General features: G+C 35.4%; 1 protein-coding gene across 1 annotated transcript in view; it reads left to right on the top strand.

Moving 5' to 3' along the window:
* LOC124359678 (disintegrin and metalloproteinase domain-containing protein 12) overlaps positions 1–24,085 on the top strand; it is a 192,888-nt gene extending 168,803 nt beyond the window's left edge. The window contains exons 16-18 of the mRNA XM_046812619.1: positions 3,901–4,102; positions 9,033–9,165; positions 16,286–24,085. Of these exons, the coding sequence (XP_046668575.1) occupies positions 3,901–4,102; positions 9,033–9,165; positions 16,286–18,560 (2,610 nt within the window). The 3' untranslated portion in view covers positions 18,561–24,085. The remainder of the gene's footprint in view (positions 1–3,900; positions 4,103–9,032; positions 9,166–16,285) is intronic.
* Positions 24,086–24,583: the final 498 nt, after the last annotated feature.

Below are 24,583 nucleotides of genomic sequence, written 5' to 3'. Positions count from 1 at the left end.
TTTCAAGGTTCTTTTTCCCCATTTGTCGCTTTAGTTTTGATGTTGAGTTGGTCTCTTGATTTAGGTTAAGGCTGCTCAATTGGGCTGTATGGTCGGAGAGGCCAGTTTGTAAAATAGTTACAGTGACCTCTGCTTCTGGGATGTTGGTGCATACGCAGTCTATCGAGGATCTCGTCTCGGCTGTTACCCGTGTCGCAGGAAGGGGAAGCCTTCTTATGTTGTGTGTGGTTAGTTCGTCTTGTAGCATCAAATTGTCAGGGTTGTTTTCTTTTAGGCTATCAATGTTTATATCCCCTAGTAATAAAAATAACTTATTGTGTGCTTGGCTGTGGTCTAGGATGTGTGATAAGAAGTTTAGGCCACTTCTTGTGTTTCCACCAGGAGGGCGATATACACCAAGGAGATATATTTGCTTTTCTTTAATTTTGATCTGTGCCATTGCTGCCTCAAAGAGGAGCTCTTCACAAAAGTGTGTAATTTCAATGGCCTCTACACTGGTTGTCAGGTTGTCCTTACAGTATATAGCGGCACCTCCTAGCTTGTGATCTGTTCTGCTAAATTCAGTTACCAGATTGTAGCCTTGTATTTTGGTGTTTAAAATTTCACTTTGACTCAAGCCGTGTTCTGTCAGTATTAAAAGGCTAGGGGATGTTTCATTGAGCAAATGGTTTAGTCTGTCAACTTTGTTTGGTAGCCCCCTGATGTTTTGATGAAGGATTGTCAGATGTTCGTTTCGTTTCGTTGTTTGTGGCCTAAAAAAAATTCTCCATTTTCTGGCGTTGGGGTATTCAGTGAGCAATCAGAGGCAGCGGAGGTTTCTGTAGATGTATTGCGACTTGTGGATATTAAATTTGTCAATTTAGCATATTCTGAGCTGTTATTGGGCCAGTAATTATTTATCAGCTCTCTATAGAAGTCAATGTTTTTCTTAAAGAAGGTTTCATAGTCCTCATTGATGTCTTTTATTTTTGCATGTTGGGGATGAGCCTTATTGCCGTCTGACTGAGGATTCACAGGTTGTGTTCTATTGAGTTCCAGTGTTGGAGGGAGTGACACTTCCGCTGTGTAAATCTGTGCTTTGCTTCTTGCAACTTGCAGTGACACGCTAAACATGTTATCCCTTCTCCTTATAGTAGGATTGTTATTCTTGGTCAAAGTGGCAGTGTTTGTCAACAAGCTTACAGAGTTTTTCAGTTTTTTGGAAGGAGTTTGTCTGGCTCTCCATGTTAAACTTTCGTTCAGTTTTTTAGTCGGAGTTTGTCTGGCTCTCCCGCTTATTTGTGATGAGCTCAGTTTTTCTGTAGGAGTTTGTCTGGCTCTCCCGGTTAAGTTCTCGTTGGGATCCTTGGTACAGTGTTGTACTGGGAAGTGTGATATTATTTCCCCAGTACTTTGGTAGCTGTGAAGGTCAGATGTAGGCAGAGATAGTGGATAAAGGTGATCTTTATTCTGTAACTGGTCTAGTAGTAGCTTCATCTGTTGTTCCACTTTGTCTTGTCGGGTGCTTAACTGTCCAACTTGTATGAGGAGAGATGGAGAGCTGTTTGGTGGGGCAGAGGGAAAGTGATCAGTTTGGGTTTCCGTATCTTTACTAGTTATATCGTCTTGGCTTTTTTTATAGCCGTTATTTTGAATTTTTGTGCCAAGGTGTACTATTGTTTTCTTTAGTTGTAGTATTTCATTTGTATGTTTGCAGATAGCTTTTTCTTTTTCCTGGTCCTGTTCTTCAAAGACTGTTTGTAATTGTATCCGCAAGTCAATCTCTTTTGACAACTTTTTTTCCAGTTGTTGTATGGTATCTGTAAGGGATGCTGATCTACTCAGTAGTTTTTTATTCTCATTTTCCAGTTCCTCAATTTGTGTTTCGTATTTCATGTGGCCCAGTTGGTCGGAGTCCATTATTTGTTTAGCCAGATGGGAGTTTTTTAGAGTCAATTCATGTAGGTCTTGCTTTAATTTATAGTTTTCTGAAAGAAGTATGTTGCCAGCTTCAGCGGCAAGAGAAAGGGATGTTTCTAGATCTGAGTCGTTACTATTCTGTATTTTAGTTTGAATGTCATTTATGGTTAGCTCACATTCTTGTGCCTCCACCTGCTGTGTGTCCTCAAGATCCTGTTTGGAGTCATGGAGAACACTATTTGGGTCATCACATTTACAGCTATTGTAAGATTGCTCTGCTTCTAGTAATGCCTGATTTATTAGTTTATTTTTAAAGTTGTCTGTTTTTAGTTGGCCAAAGGTTGTCTTATATTCTATATAGGGGAGCAGATCAGCGTGTTTGATTTCTGCAGTTTTATTGTCACCAAAAAAGGTAACTCTGTATTTGTTTTCATTTTTGCCAAGATTTGTGTCAGTAATAACAGCTGGCCATTGTGGACAACCTTTTAGTTTTGCAAACACATGTTCACCTACAGAAAAAGTTGTCTTATTCTGCTTGTCCATATTATACAGGCCTGTATAAATTTTGTGATGTAATATCTAGTAGATTTTGTCAAGTTGTTAAAAATAGCAGAAAGGAAAAAATTAAATAGCTATATAGTAATAGAGTTGAGGTAGGCTCTGTAGAAATGTGTGCCAATGCTGAGTTGTTGTTGTTATGTCAGCTTGTTGATGCTAGGCTGTGCAAAATATTGCCAGTTGGCGGCCTTCATCACTTCTGTGTGTAAGTAGGTCACCATATGGTACCAGATTATTCCTATAAATGTTATTTTAAATTAAACAGAGCTTCTCCTTTGTAAATCAGTAATAGTGCTGTTTAATATGTAAAATATACATATATTTTCGTATTGTTAAGCTTGGTAATGGTTACTTGAGTGTTCTTTTGTTGATGTCATATGCTTAGGATTCTTGCAGTAAGTAAAGTTGTTGTTATTGAACTTGTTTTCTTGATTTAAAAAAATGGAAAATACTCACAGTACTTGACAGTTGTTAGTGTGCACAAGTTAGGTGTTGTTTTTTACTTTTACCACTAAAACTATAACTTATTACTGGAGCACTTTCACTGAGATTATTGGCTGGCAGCCATAATGACTTCAAATTCCATAAAGAGATCAGTCCAGAATTTTTTGAGCCTCCTGGTCAAGAATAAAAGTAAGAATAGTAAGTTAATAACAACTTTTTCCACATTCTTTTAAAATTCTAAAATTGTATACTGAGTAAGCTATATTTGAAGTTTGGTTTTGACAATGGAAGGATTGTGAAGGAAATATGATTTTTATGGATATACGCCATTGTTCAGAGATACAAAAATCAGTAACACAATGTTTCAAGATGCACAATCTAATTTCTTCAGGTGAATGAGAGAAGATTGCTCACCGGAAGAAGAGATCAGATTACAGATCTCGAAACGTAGTGTTATTGATTTTTTGTATCACTGAACAATGGTAAATGTTCCGAAAAATCTTATTTCCTTCAGTAAGCTGTATACTCCTTAGCTTATAATCAAAGCTATATTACTCACAAGATTCCGAGCTATGAATGTTCAGAGTTGCAATTTGTTTAAAAAATAACAAAACCTGCACCTTTTTCATTGTTATAGATGTAAAAACTGAAGGTTATTGTTTTTAAATTATTTGCTTCATATATATAAATAGGAAATTAAAGAATCTAAAATGTTATGTAACTCCCATTATTACAGCTCTACTGGTTAGTTTGTGGTTAACTTTCAAACTTAAGTGTGTATACTTTATGACCCAAGAGTATTTAGTCTCTGTTTTCAAAGAGAGAATAATGGTGAATCGTGTTATTAGAGTTAACCGAGTTAACAGAACTCTTACAATACATTTTAGCAATTTTATAAGACATTTGGGGGAAGTATTAAGATCTAAAACTGATATATTCTTATATATAACATATTTATGGATAATAATTTTTGCACTATTTATGTTTGACCTGTTGTAGATGTGTGTGAACCAGAAATGTATGGCAGTAGAGAACATGTGGGCTGCTGCCAAAGTAGCTCAGTGTCCTAACAACTGTAACAACAATGGTGTGTGTAACAGTCGCGGCCACTGCCACTGTAACATGGGCTTTGCTCCCCCTAACTGCGATTACCCAGGCCCGGGAGGCTCCCAAGATAGTGGGCCAGCTTCTGATCCCAATGGTAAGAGCTAAATTTGTGAGCAACGGTACTGGTCCACATTTCTCAGTTCAAAATAAAACCATGTTTAATGTAATTAATTGCTTCTAATTAAATTAATTTAAATTAAATTAAATTCTAATTAATTAAAGTATTAAAATTTTGAGATTTAATTTAATTTAGTCATGTCATAGTACTTATCACCACTAATTTGATTTTTATTAGCTTGATGTAATATTGTAGTAAAATTCCAAACTGGCTATGGATTGTTTTATGATATATGTACTACAAGAATATTCTCTTATGAATTCAGTCTTATCTTATCTGTTGTATATTTTGAGAAACCTAATGTAGTTTAATGCACGGAAGAATAACATACATTACCAAAATTTAATTTGTTTCGCTAAAAGTAATATTGTGTTATATTTAATTATAATAAATAACAATTCATATAAATATAAAGTAGACTTATAATAAATAATGTTATGTAAAATCCTAATTGACAAACCGGAAAATTACACATTTTGTACGTTCATGAAAATTGTGTAAATTGTTTCTCTTAACCCTTTGCGCTCAAAAGGCCAGCAGTACTGGCCACACCAAGGTTGCAGACAGCTCGTGTTAGTTTTGCTGTAGTTTGTCCTCACAACTCGTATGGCCAGTACAGATAGTCGCGCTACTTTTCTTGACAGCTTGGTGGCCATATTTGTTGTTTGCCTCCCCAGGTTGGAATTATTTTCCAATTTACTCTGCGTTATTTTCATAGTAATTTAAAATGTTTAAAGAAGAAATGAAAATTAATTTAAAATTTACTTTTAATGAATCTAATAAAAAGATAAACATATGTGTGTGAAATTTAAAATTATTATATTCTTAACAAAGCTATGTAATAAAACGTTATAAAGTAGGCTTCTACAGTTATGTTATACTCAGACATGAACTATTTTACATTTTTCTGAGTCTTTAAATTTTTTACGGTATAAAACTTTTAAAAATACATAACCTATGTGTAGTCAAGAATAGTTAGCACAGGTCTTCTAGTAAAATTTTCTAGGTTTCTACCCCTTCTATCTTTTCAGTGTTTAGGTCCAATACGCGTCATTCATCTTATTTGCACAGTCCATGTTTAGAGAAGAACTATAGGGTAATTTAAAATTTACTACTTTGCTTAAAAATTACTTTAAAATAAAGCTGCTCGATAGGTTTCAGCACTCACCATACATTATAAAACGAAGAGAATATTAGAAAATAATTGCTGTATTAGTGACCAGTGTTGCTGATCTAACAAGCTATAAACAGACGTATTATATCTTGGCCAGTACAACTGGACATACAAGCCGAGATCAAATTTCTATTTTTTAAATTTACTACAAATTCATAGCAATGATAACATGAATAATTTAATAACTTATCATATTTGTTGGTACTGCGAAGAAAAGTTATAAAGCACAAACAATTAATTTTATGACAATTATATATAATTATATATTATATATACACTGAGGTGCAAAAAAAGTGGGACACTCTATTTTCGATTAAAATCTTTTTTATTTTCTTAGTTTAAACCAACTTGAACACAATATTACTCTCAAGAAATAACCTAAAACACAAAAAATAAAATCAGTTACTTAAAATGTATTATGTTTTAATTTAAAAAAAAGAAAAATAATGTTTTCATACCCAACAAAAATCCACACAATTGAGTAATAGTGTTCTTTTCAAGGAGTTCTTTTAAAACACTTGGTGGATTTTATGTTTTCCATTTCAGTTCCATTTCAGTGTTTTTAAGTTCAGTACCTCATATTTCCTCCCCGAGATCTGATGACAGCTTCCAGCCGCCTAGGCATGCTGTCAATCACATTCTGTATGTTCTGTTGGCCAATATTGTTCCATTCTGCCTGTACAGCCTGTCGAAGTTGATCCAAAGTTAGCAGCTTGCCACGTTGACTTCTAATTGCTCTCCCAATCTGGTCCCAGATATTTTCTATTGGATTTAGATCTGGGCTACGTGCTGGCCACTCCATCGTACTAATTTGCACATCCTGAAGGTAGTCTTGCACCACTCTAGCGGTATGGGGTCAAGCATTGTCATGCATGAAAACAAAATCTGGCCCAACAAATCCTGCATAAACTGTAACATGTTCTGCTATAACCTCTTCGACATACCTCTTACCATTTAAAGTTCCTCTATCAAAAACAACTAAGTCCGTTCGAGCTTCCCTTGATATTCCGCCCCACACCATGATAGAGCCACCATTGAAACTGTCCCTGAGTGATATGTTAAATTGCGCATATCGCTCACCTCGCCTTCTCCACACCCTTTGCAGACCATCAGGTGATCTGAGAGAGAATCTGGACTCGTCAGAGAATAATACTCGACTCCATTGGTCAATAGTCCAGTTTAAGTGGTTTCTTGCAAATCGCAAACGAGCTTGCCGATGACGTGCGGTCAGTCTTGGGCCAGCGGCACGCCGACAAGCATTTAATTGTCTTTCCTGAAACCTTCTTCTTACAGTCCATCTGCTAATATTCACTTCCCGAACCCTCCGAAGTTCATTTGCCAGTTCAACACAAGTTGAAAACCGATTTCGTAGACTCAATGAAACAATAAACTGATCATCCCTAGCACTAGTTGCTCGGCTACGACCGGATCCGGGCCTTCTACCATAACTACCAGTTAACCTGAATCGAATAACAGCTCTATTTATGCTTGAACGTGAAAATCCTGTTATCTCAGCCACCTGATGCACGCTATTGGCATTTTCAACTAATACCACCACTCTAGCCGCATTCACTGGTGAAAGAGGCATTTTAAAAGTAAAAAATGAACTGCAACTACAACTGTATTAGTTACAATCAGAAACAGGAATGAGGATATTGTGGCCAACAGTGATGTACAAAGGTCAAGATTTGGCTTGATAAGAATAGACAAGTACATTATTACAATAACAGACATGCAGAATGAGACTAATAAACAGGTTTGTCAAATTTTTATAGGGCAATTAGCGGTTTTCACTGAGAACTGGAACTCATACACTATATTTATTTACGTAAACATGATTCATGCCCAACAAGTTGATTTAAGCTAAAGGCATTTAAGAAAAACAGTGCATCCCACTTTTTTTGCACCTCAGTATATATATATATACAGGGTGATTCATGAAGTTCTCCCCCCACTTCTACAGCATATTGTACTAGTAAAAATAATGAAAAAATGTTATATAAACATAGGTCCGAAAACGCTTCGTTAGCCAGTTACAGCTAGCGAAAGATTTCGCCTGAATTCCTGGGTAAAGAGTAAAATAAAGCCATACTGAACTTTTGGAAAGGTTAATTAAGTAAGAAATATCGTGGATTCTTATGTATTTTTACCTGATAAAGCTAATAAAATAGGTTTCAGAACTGTACCTGTAGTAGTTTTTGAGGGATTCAGGGTTAAATGCAAAAAATTAGGGCACGAAACAATGTTTTTTTAAGTTTGATGTACAATAACTTTGTTAAATTGGTAATAAATACATAAAATCAACAAACATTAATTGTAGAGAATTTAATTCTGAGAAAATTGATATAATCAAAGTCTAAAATAAAACAGAAATAAGTACCAAAAAATCGATTTTATTCAGTATAATCATTACTAGTTTTAGGCAAAATTAATCAGGTTGGGCCAACCGTACGCACCTTTTTATAATAGATGTTCGAAAATGAGGCCATCATTATCAATACATTTTGCAGCACGTTTGTGTATTGCTTTTGTTGCGTTTCTTAATTTTTCAGGACTTCCCTGTATCTGCACAGCCGAATCCATAATACGGGCAATTAATTCATCACGAGAATTCACTTTTGTCTTGTATACAATGTCTTTCATCCATCCCCAGATGCAATAATCCAATAAATACCGATGTTTTTTTAGTTTTATTTATTGTGTTATAAATTTATGACATAATTTGCTAATTAAAAAAAGTCAGTGAAAACACATTGGTTAGTAGAGTGAAACGCCGCCAACCGCATCAAAATACGACGATCCAGTCAGAAATAGCAGCGCATAATGTACTTCACAATGTGTACCTAAAACAACCCGCCATTTCTGATTGGATAAACCTTTTGAGATGCGGTTTGCTGCGTTCAACTCTACTAAGTGAGCTCTTTCAAATGAGGTATCACTCGACCCATGCTTCAATTTAAAATTTCCATGTTTTCCTCTGTGGGCCGTCCCCCCATGGTTGGCATGTCATGGTAATAGCAAGGAAAAATAGTATACATAGCCATATGACACTGTGCAAAGTTTATAGATGTTATTTCCTATGGCTTTTAAAATATTAAGCCGTACCCATACTTTTCAAACACCCTGTATGTTAAATTTAAATAACACAGTTGTAATTTTCTTATTAGTAATCTGTATTTAATATTTTAATTTTTTCAAAAATTGGATTTGTCTTATTTTTCAGATTACTATTTAAAATGTTATGAGGATCTTTATTATAATTTAGATAAATATGTAATTCTTTTTTTGTGTTTAATTTCTCTCCTTTCCTTTCAATATCTAAAATTTCCATGTTCTTTTCAATATTTGTGTAGTTATGGTCAGTCTCCAATAAGTGTTCAGCAAAATTTGATTTTATTGTAGACATGTTATTTGTTTTTAAAGCTTGTATGTGTTCTTTAAACCTTTTATTAAAATTTCTTCCAGTTTGCCCAATATAATAGCTTTCACAGTCAGAAAATAAAAAGTTTTAATTTAAAGGGTTTTAGTTATTTTCATTACATTAATATACACATTGAACCCCATTTATTATATATGTATGGTTTTATAGAAATAAAAATAAAACATAGTTTGAGAAGGTAGTATAAAATAAGCTATACCAATGTAAATAAACATAAAATATAACAAATATAATTAAATTAATGTTACCAATATTTTCATACAAATTTGTAAATGTGTCTATTTTTGTTGCAGCTCGCAGAGAGTTTGTTATCTTCTTGTATGTGATGTTCTTGGGAATAGTGCCATTCATCGCAGTGGCATCACTGTTTGTATATTACATGAAGCGCAATCCTACCTTTTGGCGAAAGAAGCCCAGGATATCAAAGTATGTATCTTGTTGGTTGAGACATACTCCCAACACCTCCTACCCCCCTAGAGATCAAGTGTTTGCTAATAATCCACCTAACACTAGCGATACAAAAAATATATACTCTGTAGTGGAGGGAGAAACTCCAGAACACACGGTAGGCACTGATTGCGCAACAATAGGATATTTGGATGTCCGCACTTTAAGGAATACTTTTGAAAACAAGACATATTGCGAAGACTCAAACAAATCATTATACTCAAATGTTAAAATACCTGGTTTGCTGCCATCTTGTGGTGAATCTACAAGGTGTCCTAATCTTAGTGAGATGGTAAGCACAAACAGTAATCAGTGGAATACAGAAATGTTAACTTCAAACAGGAGACGATTCAATAGTGATGATACTGATGACACGTGGGATTCAGAGACGTGTTCTAACTCTATTTATGATACAGTAGAGTGTAACCCTCCTACAAGAAAAAATTTTGTTGTAAAAAAATCCAAGAAAATTATGATAAATGCAAAACATCTTGTGAACAAAGGGTTTAAAAACGTGTCAGATCTGCTTAACAATAGTGAAAACAAAGGCGAGAGTGCAAGTTATGGCACTGAAGTGAAAATAAAAAGACCTAAAATCGATATAGTCAAATCAAATTTGGTTTACACTACAAATGAGCAAGTGCAGCATATGATGAGTTCCACAAACTCATTGAAAAAGTGATTTACAACATTCTCAACTAAAGCAATAAAAAACTAAGAACTAAAGAATTTAAAATTAGTTTTTAACCATAAAATAGATTCAACAAGTAAGGTGAACAAGTTATTATTACTAGTAAAATTTGAAGAATTAATTAGTAATACAGAATTATTGAAAGTAATTTTATTTTCAAAAAGTACATACTTCACTCTATTTTTCGACATAGTTGACAAGTTTGTTCAAACACTTATCATACCTCTCAACCAATATTAAAATATCCTCTTCATAAAAAATTGCCGCCCGCTGCCCCGATAACCAAAGTTTTCACGTCATCGTCATCATTGTAACGGTTGCCACTGAGGTGTTGTTTGAGGTGAAGGAACAGATGGAAATCGCTCAGTGCAAGATCAAGACTGTAGGGTGGATGGTGAATAACTTCCCAGCCAAAACTGTCCAATAAATCACGGATCTTATGTGCAATGTGAGGGCTTGCATTGTCATGGGGAAAGACAATTCACTTTGTCAGCATGCCGCGTCTTTTGTTTTGAATCGCTCTGTGTAGCTCTTAGGGTTTGGCAGTATGCTTCTGCATTGATAGTGGTTCCTCATTGCCTGACGTCGAAAATAAAGCAATAATTCACCATGCCTATCCAAAAACACTGATGCCATCATTTTGCACTGGAATAGTCTGTTTGGCCTTCACCTTTACAGGTGAGATTGTGTGTTTCCATTCCATGCTTTGTTGCTTCAATTCGGGTGTGATGTGCGAAATTCATGTTTTGTCTCTAGTTACAATCTGACTCACTTATAACAGTATCACTGTACACTTCGCAAATCTCTCGATGAATTTTTGCAGCAGGCAGGATCCTTACTGATAAAAACCGTACCACTGAGTGAACGTCACACGCGGTGGGCGAGTTAATAGTTGTAAACCTTTTGAAAGCTCAGAACAGAACCATTCAGGTTAGCTACAGAGCTGAAACTGAGCACAGTTGTTCATGAGGCATGCCGGTACATGACGCACTCCCTCGATGTGGTATGGACATAAACTACTAGTGTCTACCTTAAAACAGACCTTACTTTAAAAAAAACACACCTCGTAGTTTTTGCTTTCAACTCTTCTTTAGTTTAAATATTCTCCAGTCAACTATACTGTTCTAACACAATTGCTTCAAAGTTAGTAGTATGTAGTGGAAAACTTTCTGAGGCTTAAAGGTTAGGATATTTGGATAGAAAATTTAAGAAGTTTACCTACATGAAGCACTGAAAAGTTCCATGTGATAATTAGCCACAATAATAATTTATTTAATATATTCTAAGGCTATTCAGAAAGTAGATTACGTCTCACTCTGTAGCCGCTAGGGGCGGAACTATCGTGGCTATTTTGATGTCAGGGCATTTCTCCATTCAGTGGCCACCTAGCTGTACTAGTGAGAGGTTACTTTTGCGGTGAAGTGCAGTCACTAATACGGTTTTTGTTGGCTAAGCACAATAAACCAATTGAGATTTACTGTTAACTCAGTGATGTTTATGGGAACAATGTGATTACTGAAGGTGGAATGCGTCAATGGTACCTATTAAAAATGGCTGAACAAATGTGCATGATGACGAACAAAGTGGCCAGCTAAGCATTGTGCCCAATGAAATTGTCTTTAAAGTAACTTTTTTTTCTTCTCAGGGAAAGAGACGGTAGTCCCCGGACGTAGTCCTAAAAGGACCTCCCTTACATATCTTTGTATCCTCAAAATATAAGACTTTTACACAAGCCAATCAAATTTGAGGGCTCCTTGTCTCTGATATCCTTTGGGCTGAGAAGATATGCCCCTAGGAATATTTTCCTACTTTTAGATATGGCAGGGCAGTTTAGCTATATGTGTTCCGCTGATTCTTCTGCTTCTTCACAGAGTCTGCAATTATCAGTTTGACTAAGACCCACCTTCATAAGATTTTCTAAGGGTGCCATGGCCTGTCAGCATCCCCACTATCAATCTTTATATAATCCTTACTTTGTTCAAGGAGAGGTGCCCACCCTTTAGCATAAGGAGAGATAAACATGTCTGATTGTTTTAATCCTGAGACTCTACTCCAGTTATTTGATCTAATCCTCTTTTCCCAATCTTTTACAAGAGCTTTGCTGTAGGAGAAGGCTACTCCACAGCCTGGCTCAAGCCCTATCATAGTGGATTTTGTACCTATTTTGGCAAGGGTATCTGCTTTTTTGTTTCCATGAATCCCCTCATGGCCTGGCACCCAACTGAGTGTTCTTCCAACTCTGTTCTTCTTCGCCAGTTCTACCAGAGCATTCTTGCATTTCCAAACTGCTTTTGAGTCAAGCGAACAGGTGGCAAGTACTTTTAGTGCAGCCTTGCTGTTAGAGAGGATTAAACATTCTATTGAGCTCCTTTTGGAAGACTGTGGTGTGTTTTCCCAGGGGCACAGCTAGGTTAACTCCTGGTCCTTAAATAACAAATCCTGCCCTAGAGTCAAGGCATGAACCATATGTATATAACGTCAGGACTCCTTTAGTAGGGTAGGCCTCCTTTTTACTGCATTTTTCTCTTTCTTCAGTAGAGACCATGTATGGTTTTTCAAAGTAATATTTCTTAACCATTCTTTCTGATATATTAGTTATAATTTCAGCCTCAGGAAAATACCTGGGTTATGTTTATGTGCCCTTCTGAGGAGGTATACTTATTCTTATTTGCTCTCAGAAGCTTCATTGCACTTAGAAAGGCTGTATTCATCACCTCCTACTCCAGAGGAGTGTATCCCAGAATCGCTTTAACTGCCAGAGTTGTACAGTAGCTCATTATCCCTGTGATGCTTGTGCAAGCTAACCTTTGAAGTCAGTGTAACCTTTCAGCCACATCACTAATGCAGCATATGTGACAATTAGTTTTATTATGGCTTAATAGATCCAATAAATCATTTTGTGTTTCAGTCCCCATTTCAGTCCAAAGAGTCTTTTACAGGTCCCAAAGGCCTTTGTCGCTTTAGATATTGTGTTCCAATGTGTGGGTTCCAGGTCAGCCTTTCATCCAGGACTACACCCAGATACTTCACCGTGACGGAGTGTTTTATCCTGATACCTTCCAGAACAGGTTGTACAAGCTAGAACTCTCTTTTCCTGGTAAAGATTCTCATACTTGTTTTTGATGTGTTAATCTGTACACCTTCTCCGTGACACCAGTTGCTTATAAAATTTATGACTTCTTGAGAGAGGTGTTCCAGTGTGCCTTTATTTTTCCCTTTGACCATAAGCACCAGGTCGTCAGTGTAGCATTGTAGTCTTATTCCCCTCTTTACTGCCTTAGTTAGAAGGTTGTCGACCACCATCACCCACAGGAGGGGAGACAGAACTTTCCGGGCCGTGATTGTAACCGATTCATCCGTGATCTTTACTGTGACTTGTCTACTTTTTAGGATGGCTACTATCTACTTGACAGCTTCCATGGATTGATATGCTACTCGGTCGAAAGCTACTTCAGTATCCATAAAGACCCTAACCAGAGCTTCCTTTACTTTGAAAGTGTCCTTCACCGCTTTTACCAAGCTGTGGAGAGCGGTGGTAGTTGACTTATCTTCCACCTATGCATGTTGAATAGTAAGTGTGTATAGTGGTAGAAAATCCAGTCCTTCTTGGAGAAGGGCTGGAAAAAAGTCCATTCGCCCCAGGAGATTTAAATGGCTTAAAGGACCTTATTGCTCATTTAATTCTTTCAGATGAAAAACTCTTTTTAACCGTTGTGTGGATTTAGCAACCTCCCTGGACCAGATCTCTCCCCCACTAGAGAATAAAAATATTCATTTTGAGTCAAGAGACCGCCAAGAAAGTGCGTCTCCAACAACCGTTCTGGAGTCGCCTTTTCGTTCACTGTAAGGCCACCATTGGCCTTTACTAAGGACCCTAAATGATTAGAGTGATCTATTTGGAGAGTTTTATGAAGCCTGGCAGCCTCTAGTAGGCTGTTAATGTTTTTGCAAAAGTTCCTCCAGGTTCCTCTTTTATTTTTCCTAATTCCTTTCTTGTATTCATTTAGGGCATATTGGTAAGGGATCCAGTCATCTGTTCTTTTTGCCCATTTAAAGCATTTAGGTTTACAGGTTTTGCTTTTTAAGTGTTTTAAACATCCTAGTCCATCAAGGCTCATCTTTCTTTAGTCTGTTTTGTATAAGGGGGCAGTTTTTTCATAGGCCATTATATCCTTACCAACCTGAGTTACTAGGTCCTTGATGTAACCTTTGTTAATGCAGGGTTCCTGGATTAGGGTAATATAAGTCTGTTGTGATAAATCTCCTTCCCAAGATGTCAGATGCGCCCTTAGCATGGTTGAGGTTTATCTGAATGAGTCGTAAACTTATGCCTTTTTACTACCTTCCCCAGGTAGTCCACTCCTGTACATCTTTTTGGAGGGTTTGGGACCGGTGCTCCCTTTTCTCCCCCCTGGCTGAAACCGAAGGACCTTTCAGGGTAGGTTCCTTCAGAAAAGGGGTCCCATTTCTAATCCCTGGTTTTGTGGACTTTCACCATTTTTTTTGAGAACTGCTAGAGTTCTCTGATTTAGTTTGGATTTTTCTTGATTCATTTTTACACATTGTGTTCCCACGAGTTGCGGAGAAGCAGTGGCCAGCTTTCTTTGGGGAAGGCTATATTTAAACTGGAGGTCACCAGGTATCCAGAGTTCGCATATTAGAGATCAGGCTCTCCCTTGTCCATGCAGCCTTTGGCATATGCTGTTCCACCTCGGCTTAGGTAGACAGAGAAAATATGTCAGTTGTAGAAAAGTATAGTAGAAGTAGATTTTTGGGAGAAGATTTTCCCAGAACTGATAGTAGACTGAAGATAGATGATAGAAAAGAAGCTACTCAGTTCAGCTCAGCCTGATCAGAGTTTGTTAGAAGACAATAAGTGGATCAGACAGTTCCCAGGTGCACGCGCACGAAAGTACAGCACTAGATGAAGATAGAATGTGGCTTTGATTGTGCTTCGGGGACGCACTGACTTGGGTCATGTGTTGGGGTATGAAGACCCCGACATTTCACACCCTAACTCTCTCTTAGTTTTCCTCAAATTCCAAGGAGTTTGTTAACACAATATTGTTACTCAGAAGTTAGGTTACCATAAATTCTGTGCAAGATTAGTACCGGCCATACACGGCAAATCGAACTCAAGAAGTCCTGGATGCTTTTAAGTGGAAGGTATTTTCACATCCGCCTGACAGTCCGGACCTTGCACTCAGCAACTTCTACCTGTTTCCAGCAATGAAGGCTTGCTACACAACGCTTTCATGACGACGTGAAACTGCGGGGCTTGATTGAAGTCTCAGGTAGCCAAAACTAGTTCACCGCTATGCCTAAATTTGTATATTGACTATATTGAAAAATAAGTTTTAATGTCACTTTCAAATGTATATAAAATGATTTTTTCTTGTACTTTGTTGCTTATATCAAAACATACTCTACTTTCTGGATAGCCCTCGTACCATTCATCTGCTTTAAATGTTTAGTGTGTGTTGGTATCAACTTGTGTGATTGTATGACAACTGGATCATTGTGCATAGGCTATCTTATAAATATTCCCTTTACTACCTGTTCTGAAGTTAATGACTAAGTATACATTTTTATTGTGATATATTTTTGTAGCATTCCTAGTGATAATTTGTGCTAATTGATTTGATATAATATTTGTAATTTTTTTACCAAAATCCATGATAGAAATAAATTTTCATTGGATCAGGCAAACTTTTGTCAAAATTGGCTACCATTAGTTGTTTACCAGGCATATAAGTAAATTGTCAAACTATATCTCATTAACCTAAATCGGACCTAGGTTATATATTATATTCTCTGGTTTTCTTTAATACTAATTTTTAAATCTAACCATTTAAAAAAAAACGTTCTAGTTGTAAAGGATTTTTTCTAATTATAACAATTTTGCTTCAGTTACTTGGATTTTTGATGTCCTACTTCCCACAAGTAGACAAAGGTAACCTTCAGAATGACGAATTTGTTGAATTAATTATCCAGGGTGAAAGTTTTTCTTATCCAATTTTTCCTATTGATCGCTAACAGTCATTAAACTTTTGCTTTTGAAACAGATTTGACATGGTTATTTGGAAAAAGAATTACTAATCAGAATACTAACCTTCAGATTTATGAAGATATTTAATATATTATTTTCAGATCAGAGTCTATAATAAAAAGTCAGTACAAATCTATGCACATTTTAAATTTTATTTATTTATTTTGATAAATAAAATGATCTTTAAGTTTTTTGACAAATAATATACACTTTTCAAATGTAAATGCTGTTAATTGAGAAATAGATGAAACATTTTCTTTATTTTACAAATTGATTAATTAAATTGTGTATACATTGCTATTTTATTTTGTGCTGTCTCTTTCTGTCGCTTGTTGCTTATGCCTGTTTCGCTTGAACAGTACTGACAAGAAGATGGCATCGCCAGGAAGGTTAGCTCCCACTGTACCTGACACTTCCCGTGCCTCATTGCTGCCCTCAGCTGATAACGCCGGGGCTTCAGCACCTCCTTTCAACGGCTCCCAGCTGCAGAACAACCTGGTGGGCCAGTACAAGGGGTTCAGCATTGTGCCACTACCCAAGCCCTCATCATCCCCTGGCCTCACTCCCACTAGAACTGCCCCATCGGTTGCTCCTGTTCAGAAAGTCTCCCCTCCTAAAGTCCCGGACAATGCGATAAACCAACACCTCATACCTTATCCTATTCGCCCTGCACCTAAAGTTCCTCCTACTTCCATCGGCCTCTCTGTTTCTAGTTCTATTCCACCTTCACAGATTCCCCAAGAAAATGTTCCTCCCTCTCGACCCAACATTAGTTCTCCTGTGCTGGATGCCACAACTTCGTTTGCTGCTAAGGAATTGATCGACAACTCTGTACCTCTTCGTCCTGCACCTTCGGTACCTTCTGAACTGAAATCGAAACCTGCACGTCCCATGTCTACACCAGTAACAAATGATATCGGATTGGAATCAAAGATTGTCAAGCCTAAGGATTCAGGATACCCGACACTAACAAGAATTGCATCATTCATGAGTCGAGGCCAAAAAGATACTAAAGACATTAAGAAAGACTCAAATAAAAGTGTTAAAATGGACAAAGATGCTTTGAAAACTATTGAAATATCCAATCCGATTCTCCAGAAAGAAATCAGTATCCCAGTTAGTTCTTTGCCAGCTGGAGATAAGGCTGTAGTCATGAGAGCACAGAGTTTGAGAAGTACCTCATCTGACAAAAAACCTCCAATTGCTAGTTTTGGATCAATGAGGGTACAGGGCAACAAAAGACCGACCAGTATCCCAGCCGCTAACCGACCATCTTCTCCCCCACCACCAAGACCTCCCTCCATCGGAGTGCCAGGATACCAAACTCCTGGCAAGGTGGATAACACATACGATGACTGCCTGAACCTACTGACAGAGGGCGTGGCACCTCTTGCTAACATTGATGAGGAGAGCCCGAGTGCCACAGATAACATTTATGCTGTGATAGAGGAGAGTCCAACTGACAGACGTGAAAGAAAGGAAATAGTGTTACCAAAGAAATTGGAATATACCTCTCCAACTGGAGAGTACAAGTCACCAAAACCGATAGAGAATAGCATCTCAGCTGGGAGTGCGGAGAGTATGGGACTGCTGGGAGAAATAGTTAGTGAGATCCAGGCTAGAAATACAGACTCAATTTATTCTACTTCAACTCTAAACAGGAAGAAGAAGGAAAAAGATGATTACGAAACAGCTTCAACTGTTACAGACTCAAGTTCAGAAGTAGACAAGAACCAAACCTATGTAAATACACCATGGAGGGGGGGTTATACTAATGTTACCTCTCTTCCCAAATCAAGTGCTAGCTCCACGACTTCGAGCTCTGGTTATTTAAGTCCTATTAACCATAACCTGAACAATAAAACTAAGGACGTGGGAAACACAGAAACTGTGAAGGTCCCAGAAGCAGCAGCACCTTATAAACCTTATGTACAGAGGAACTTGGGTCCCATTGTGTCAGCTAGTTTAGCAGCAAAAACAACAGATATTTCACAGCCCACGAGTCAAAATCCAAATACTACAAAGACGACAGAAAACAAAATTAATGATGTTAAAAGTGCAAACCCATTAGTCAAACAAAACTCACAACCCTCTAACAACAGTAAATCTACGTCAAATCCTAGAAGTCTAGTTAGGAAAAATTCTGATGGTTTATCTTCCGTTAAACCAGATATAATCTCGAGTTGTAGCCCCTCTGGGGTCAAATCTCCAGATGTTTTAGGAGGAAAAGGAGATGCCAAAATTCCTACTTCCGGGAGTGTAGGACTTACGTCAAAACCGGTAGTAGGAAAACCTGGATCATCTTTAAGAGGTGGTCGACAACCCTTGCCTGCACCTAAGCCTACTGTGATTCCAGCTGCTAAAGCATCTATAACATCACAACCACTTCCTGCGATTCCTTCCGTTCAAAAAACAAAACCTAATACAACAAAACCATTTGGTGCGAAAAGTGACTCGAATAACAGTGAAGTGAACAATTTAGCTAGTAAAGCCGCAGCGGCGAATAAGCCTTCCACTGTTGCATCGCTGCAGCAGAAATTTGAATCAAATAAACAACCTAGGCCATTGACTTCATCTAAAAACACAACCAGAAATAATGTAAATAGTATTAAATCCAACAACATCAAAAGATGAGAAGCATTCAGACTGTAATACGCTATTTAATTTAATGTTAGCATCATCACCTATTGTCATCTTCGCTTTCTTTTGCATTAATGTTATGTGTAAGCCCATGAAATATGTTTCCATTTTTCTTTATGGTGCATTTATCGTTACAATAAATACATCACTTGTGTGTGCTTGTATATATATATATGACAGCTTATTTTGTACTATAAATAATTTAATTTTTTAAATGTTATTGATATTTGTAAAGTATTGTTTATTGTACCTTCAACGTATCAACTGAAGGTTTCCTTAATCCAATTTCCATGACTAGCTTTGCTCATAAATCTACTACTATCCCCAATTCCTATTGCTTAAAAGACGAATTTCCTGTGTCAATACATGCTTTCTGTAAACCTTGTTATAGTCTAATACTTTCCATAGTACTGCTAAACTTTCATTGTTAACAAACAAGTAGTTATTGTATGACTGCACAATATGTATTTTTATTTACTTGAAATGATCCAGTGAATGTATATGATGTTGTGAAGAGTGTGTAAAGTTCATGGTGCTTTCAATGTAATCCAAGTAGTTTTCTTATTTTGTGTTAATAAGTATATATTTTTAATGTATTTAACTGTATAAATTTGTGTATATTAAGTTCTTTTTTTATAATAGAAGTGTTCATATAATTTAGTTTTCTATAATAGTCATAGTGTAAGAATTTTGTGATAAGAGGTAGTTTTATTTAGCTTGAAATACCACTATTTATTAATTGTATTATTTTGAGCCATACAGAAGACAATACATTATATTTTGTTTTATATATTAAAACCTACTTCAGTTTTTAAATTAAACACTTTATGCCTTTTATGAAACATGCAATTAGTATTAGGTAAGTTCGAATGTAATGCCTTTGTTTTTACAAGTGAGTTGATTTTCATATATTTCTACTGATAGAAAAACAAAAATTATGGGATTCAAATAATTTGTGATTTAAGAGTATTTAATTTGATAATTAAATATTTTGAAGATATTTAAGTATTTTAAAATGTTTTTTCTATATTTTAGGTGATATGAAATTCTATAACCAAAGTACAGGTCCTACTTAATACCAATTGCGTTATTTAGAAACAAACGGTATTGTAATCATTTGCCTGTTTAGTGATCCTTACAAGGTAGTGTGGCAGGATGACTTAATTTTCCCTCCATAATCCTTTTCTTCTCCTACGCCTTCAGTTGTTCGGCATGAGACAATTAATGCTTATCCTTATGTGATGTTTATGCCAACTACTAATCATTTCATAGTTTATTAAACAAATCATTTTTTCGTACAAGTGCAGTTTTCTAAATAACTTGTGGAGAAAAACTCTTTTATAATCAACTTTTATAACTCTGTGTTTCAAGGATTGAACACTGTGTTTCAAGGATTGAACACTACTCTGTTTTTCAGATATCAAAAACCCTGACACCTAAAAACTAATAAGTGTGGCAATACTTTAATCTCTTATTTTTTTTACCTGTTGGGGTTTTTATACCTGAAAAAGAGAATAATTGTCTAAAATCCTACTATCCTTTCAAACCATCCATTGTCAATAGCAAACTTGAAAGAAAGATAAAGGTATATAAATTTGAAAACAAACACTCCAATAATATACTTTTTTGTGAGGAATTTTGTGTTCAAGGAACACATCATCAGACCCACGTAAAATATGAAAAGTATATTATTGGAGTGTTTGTTTTCAAATTTATAAAGAATCCAATAAGAAAAGAGCTTCTATAGAATGGATAAAGGTATATTTTATTTGTGTTTTGAAATAAGGTTTAAAACAGATCTGTACTCAGGTTTTTACAGTCCACAGTATAAACATATCAGTCAACATGTACATGATACCCTAACTTATAGTACTTCATGAATTTTATTTTGTTATAACACAAATAATTGTGAATACATAACAATTCTTGTATCATTTAGTATTTTCCTCAATGTGTGATGTTTACTATTCCAGGGATCATTTTAGTAATCGCAAAACAATCCAGTGAAGTCCACCAAACTAATTGACTTATCCAATTTAAAACACTAGATTTGTAAATGGTCCATTATTATGAAAGATTTCGAACAACTAGGTTCCTTAGGAAAGCTTAATTCATTTGTTGATGTTGGGTTAATTTTAGTCTAACCTATACCATTTTACCATTGTAATTGGAGGTTGTTTAGTTATAAAAAAATACTCGAGCTTGCAAGATCTAGGTTATGATTTAAGTAAGGATACTCCATATTTTCTTTTATCTTGAGAACATATTGATATTTTTTGTTTGTTTAATATTTGTAGGCACCTACTTGCAAGTCAATTGCCAAATAAACTGAGGATTATGATGTGTTTACTCATTATCTTGCCTGTATGGATCATGCTCTTAAGCTTATCTGAATCAGTTCAACCCTTGCAATGCTGTAAGCAGATATAAGCAAGGGCTGACCATGCTCTAATTGCGTAAGCGTGTATAAGCTCAAAATGATTGTTTGTCTGGTTTCGTGATGATAGTTACGAGTCCGCTAGAATGTGTGGTAAATATATTTAAGTATTTTAGAGATGTGATCGCCTCTGTGCTCATCGATCAATGCTAGACCAGTTTTTATCTCATAGGAGCAGTTTGGTAGTTCCGCTCAACATCAGAAGCGCTTATGTGCATACGCTACTGCCATGTCAAGCAGCTGTTAGTTTTTACCCTATATAATGAGAATGGTGTGAACAGTTGCACGGTAAACTGCTGTGTTATTTCAGGTGTTTTATTACTCTCTTTTTTGGACATATAAAACTTAGGAAATAAAAGTTAGGAAGAGAAATGGTGAATTCAGATGATTATGATTTTTATAATTTCGTGGAAGAGGCACTAAACACTTCATTTTAGAACAGATAAAAGAAAATAAATGTGTTGAGAAAAAAATTGTTTGCATTTTTTTAATAAGTAATGAGTACTAATTCCAAGCTTGGCAGCAACTATGGTGCTTTTAAGGGTTAAAGTGGACAATTTTAAGCATGTGTAAGTAGAAAAACATTAATGTTTACAAGTCACAGGGTAGTACCAATATAACAATTTAATGCTGAATCATTAAACCAACTTTTACTGCATTTCTGTATGATTTTTGTTAACAAATTTGGATGTGCAATAATAAGACTGTCCGTTTACCCTGCTATAACTTAATTAAAAATTACAACTGATATAAATTCTCCACCATTCTTTGATCCGTCCTTGGTTTTTGCTCCAAAATGCTCTCACTAAATGAGCAACCGTAAGTGCTCTAAGTTACTCATTGCAGAGAGTACAAAACATTGTTGATTGTTCATAACCCAATGAAATTGTTAGGACAATTAAATTATTGTTAATTAATTCCAATTCATATACTTTAAGATACCAGTAGTTGCAGTTTCCAAGCATAGCTGTTGAAAATATGAACCAATTTCATATAAAAAGAGTCAATCCTGAAATGCTTGATGATGAGTAAGGTAATTTGTGATATTAGTGAAAAACCATAATAACAGAATTTTTAGTGAATACTCCTGTGGTGTACTAGTCTGGGATCATGTAATAACTTGTCACAGCAGTGTAAGTCTTCCAGACATTTGTGCATCTAACATTAACATTGTCACTGACTTTGACAAAATAAATAATTTATATATAGAGCTAATTTCATAAAAACAGATACATAGAGTACAAAAATGAAAATCTGAATTAGCTGATTGTTTTGTAAATCTAAAAATCTTTTGTCTGTTTAGTACTTGGATTGTTTAGTTTGCTTTACCTAGCAAATTGGTTTATATTAACACATTGAACGCAGCAGACGCTATAGTGTGGTAGCAATATGAGATAACTCGAGATCAGTGAGTGTAGAAACCATCTATGCACAAATTTACATCAGGTATTCAGTTTCTCATTACAAAACTATTTTTATTTTTCTCATGATAAGTTTTAATGTTCTACTGATTTCTATAAATTTAACCACTGTTTTACAGAAAAATGTCAAACAATTCAAACCAACCAGGAAAATATTTTTATGTAGGTACTAAAAAGTTTTTCCTATTTGATTACCTTTATATAATGTACAATGTTTGATATTACGTTATTTACCTATATAGTAGTAAATGTTTTGAGTTTTAAAAATACGTAATCGTTGAAATAAGTTTAAAAAGTAGAAATATATGTAAGAAAAGAAATCATGTAATTCCATTGACAAGTGATTTGTTTTGCAAAATAATAAAGCATGTAACTATTATAAAAATGATGAATTAATGTGTAATTAAAAAAAAATCACCTATAATGTTTGAGTTAGTAGTGAAGTACTCTCAGTTGGGTGGAAATGTTTGAAACTACTAGTAATGAATAATGAAATGTGTTTGGGATAACTTGTACTGTATGGTGTTTGTTATGTTGTAACTACATCTCCGATAGTGACATAGTCTTCCCTCAACCTCGTCAGCCGGGGAAGTGCCTTCAATCAGCCTCAGCAACCAACAGACATTGCAACCAGACTCTATTGGTTCTGGTTGTTTTAAAAAATAAATACTAGACCGTGATTGAAATGTTTTGTTTAATAATTAATACACTACAGTACTTATGAAATGACTCTAGTAAATTATATCTTAAAATAAAATTATAGTCTTTCCTCCTTTGTTATATTTGTGATCAAGGCAAAATAATTAAGTAATTGAGTGAAGGAATTTATTTTAATAATCCCTGCTTGATAGTAAGGTGATTTTACTACTGGAAATGTTAAGAATAATTAGTATTTGGTAATAACTTTCATCAACTTTGCTTGAAAATAAATATGAACTACATAAAAAAATATTTTATGATTCATTTGGTTTCATTTTTATATTTATTTTTCTGTGAGGTAATATATGTAAGGTATATATTGGTAATACTAGTTATAATGATGTTAATTTAATTATTTTTCTAGTAAAAGTTCCTACAATGTTGAGCACCCTTCCTATAAATTTTAAAAATAAATATTTTACACAACACCTGGTAAATAAATGCTTACATCTTACAATTTGAAATGTTAAAATTTTGTTTTGTAGTATGGATCTCAAAAGTAACGTATTGTTTCTATTTCAGTTTAAAAAATACTTTTGGGTTTCTTTACAATAATATGCATAGTTTAGTTTGTATTACACTGGATTTTCATTATCAAAATGTAAATTGACTGCCTTTGAGGAAGTTAGATAGACAATTGAAATGAAAGTATTAGTGATGTCTTATAAAGATTTAATTGCCTTATTATATGGTTGTTTAAACTCATTAATTGTAAGTGTATATTTAAAATAAAACTTGTTACAGTCATATTGCATGTTATAATTTTGTGGTCAAAATGTGTTCCTTTGTCACAATTTGATTGATATTAATAATTATGTACATAATTAGTTTAATGTAGTGCAGAATTTATAAACCAAAGATTTTATAACTTTGCAATTAATGTATAAAATGGACATAACTGAACTTGTGTTTATAACAGAACTGTGAGAAATAAAGAAATATCATCTTGTATATAAATAAAATGTGTCTTTATTTTTAGTACATTAAAGTTCTTTGGAAGAGTATACAAGTTGATATGTGTGCAGCAAGATATGAGGATCATTCCATTTAGTATAAATAATATACAGGGTGTAAATTAAGTCCTGATACATCTGGGTATATTCCAAACGGACTGAGATATTGATGTACAATCTTTATCATACACATTAAAATACTTTTTGGAGGGTAAAAATATTTCCCCTCCTTTAAAGGGAACTAGGATGGGCTGACCTTAGTTCGGGTGATCCCAATGAACTGGGAATGTACCTCCCCAGGGGTGACATTCAGTTGCCATTCAACACCAATGGGGGATCCGAATCGAACCAATGGTTGGGCTCGGATACACGCTAGTTAACGTTCGGCCCTGCTCTCAACTAATCTCCAGGATCTAGACTAGTGCCCCGATTGTGCAGGCGGTTGGTCTCGGCGCCGCTCAATAGTAGTGCCAGGTCGGCCATGACCAGTCTCGACTGGTCTGTCCG

Source organism: Homalodisca vitripennis, chromosome 4 (assembly GCF_021130785.1).
Source record: "Homalodisca vitripennis isolate AUS2020 chromosome 4, UT_GWSS_2.1, whole genome shotgun sequence".
Taxonomy (NCBI): Eukaryota; Metazoa; Arthropoda; class Insecta; order Hemiptera; family Cicadellidae; genus Homalodisca; species Homalodisca vitripennis.
This window is presented reverse-complemented; position numbering and strand designations above follow the sequence as displayed.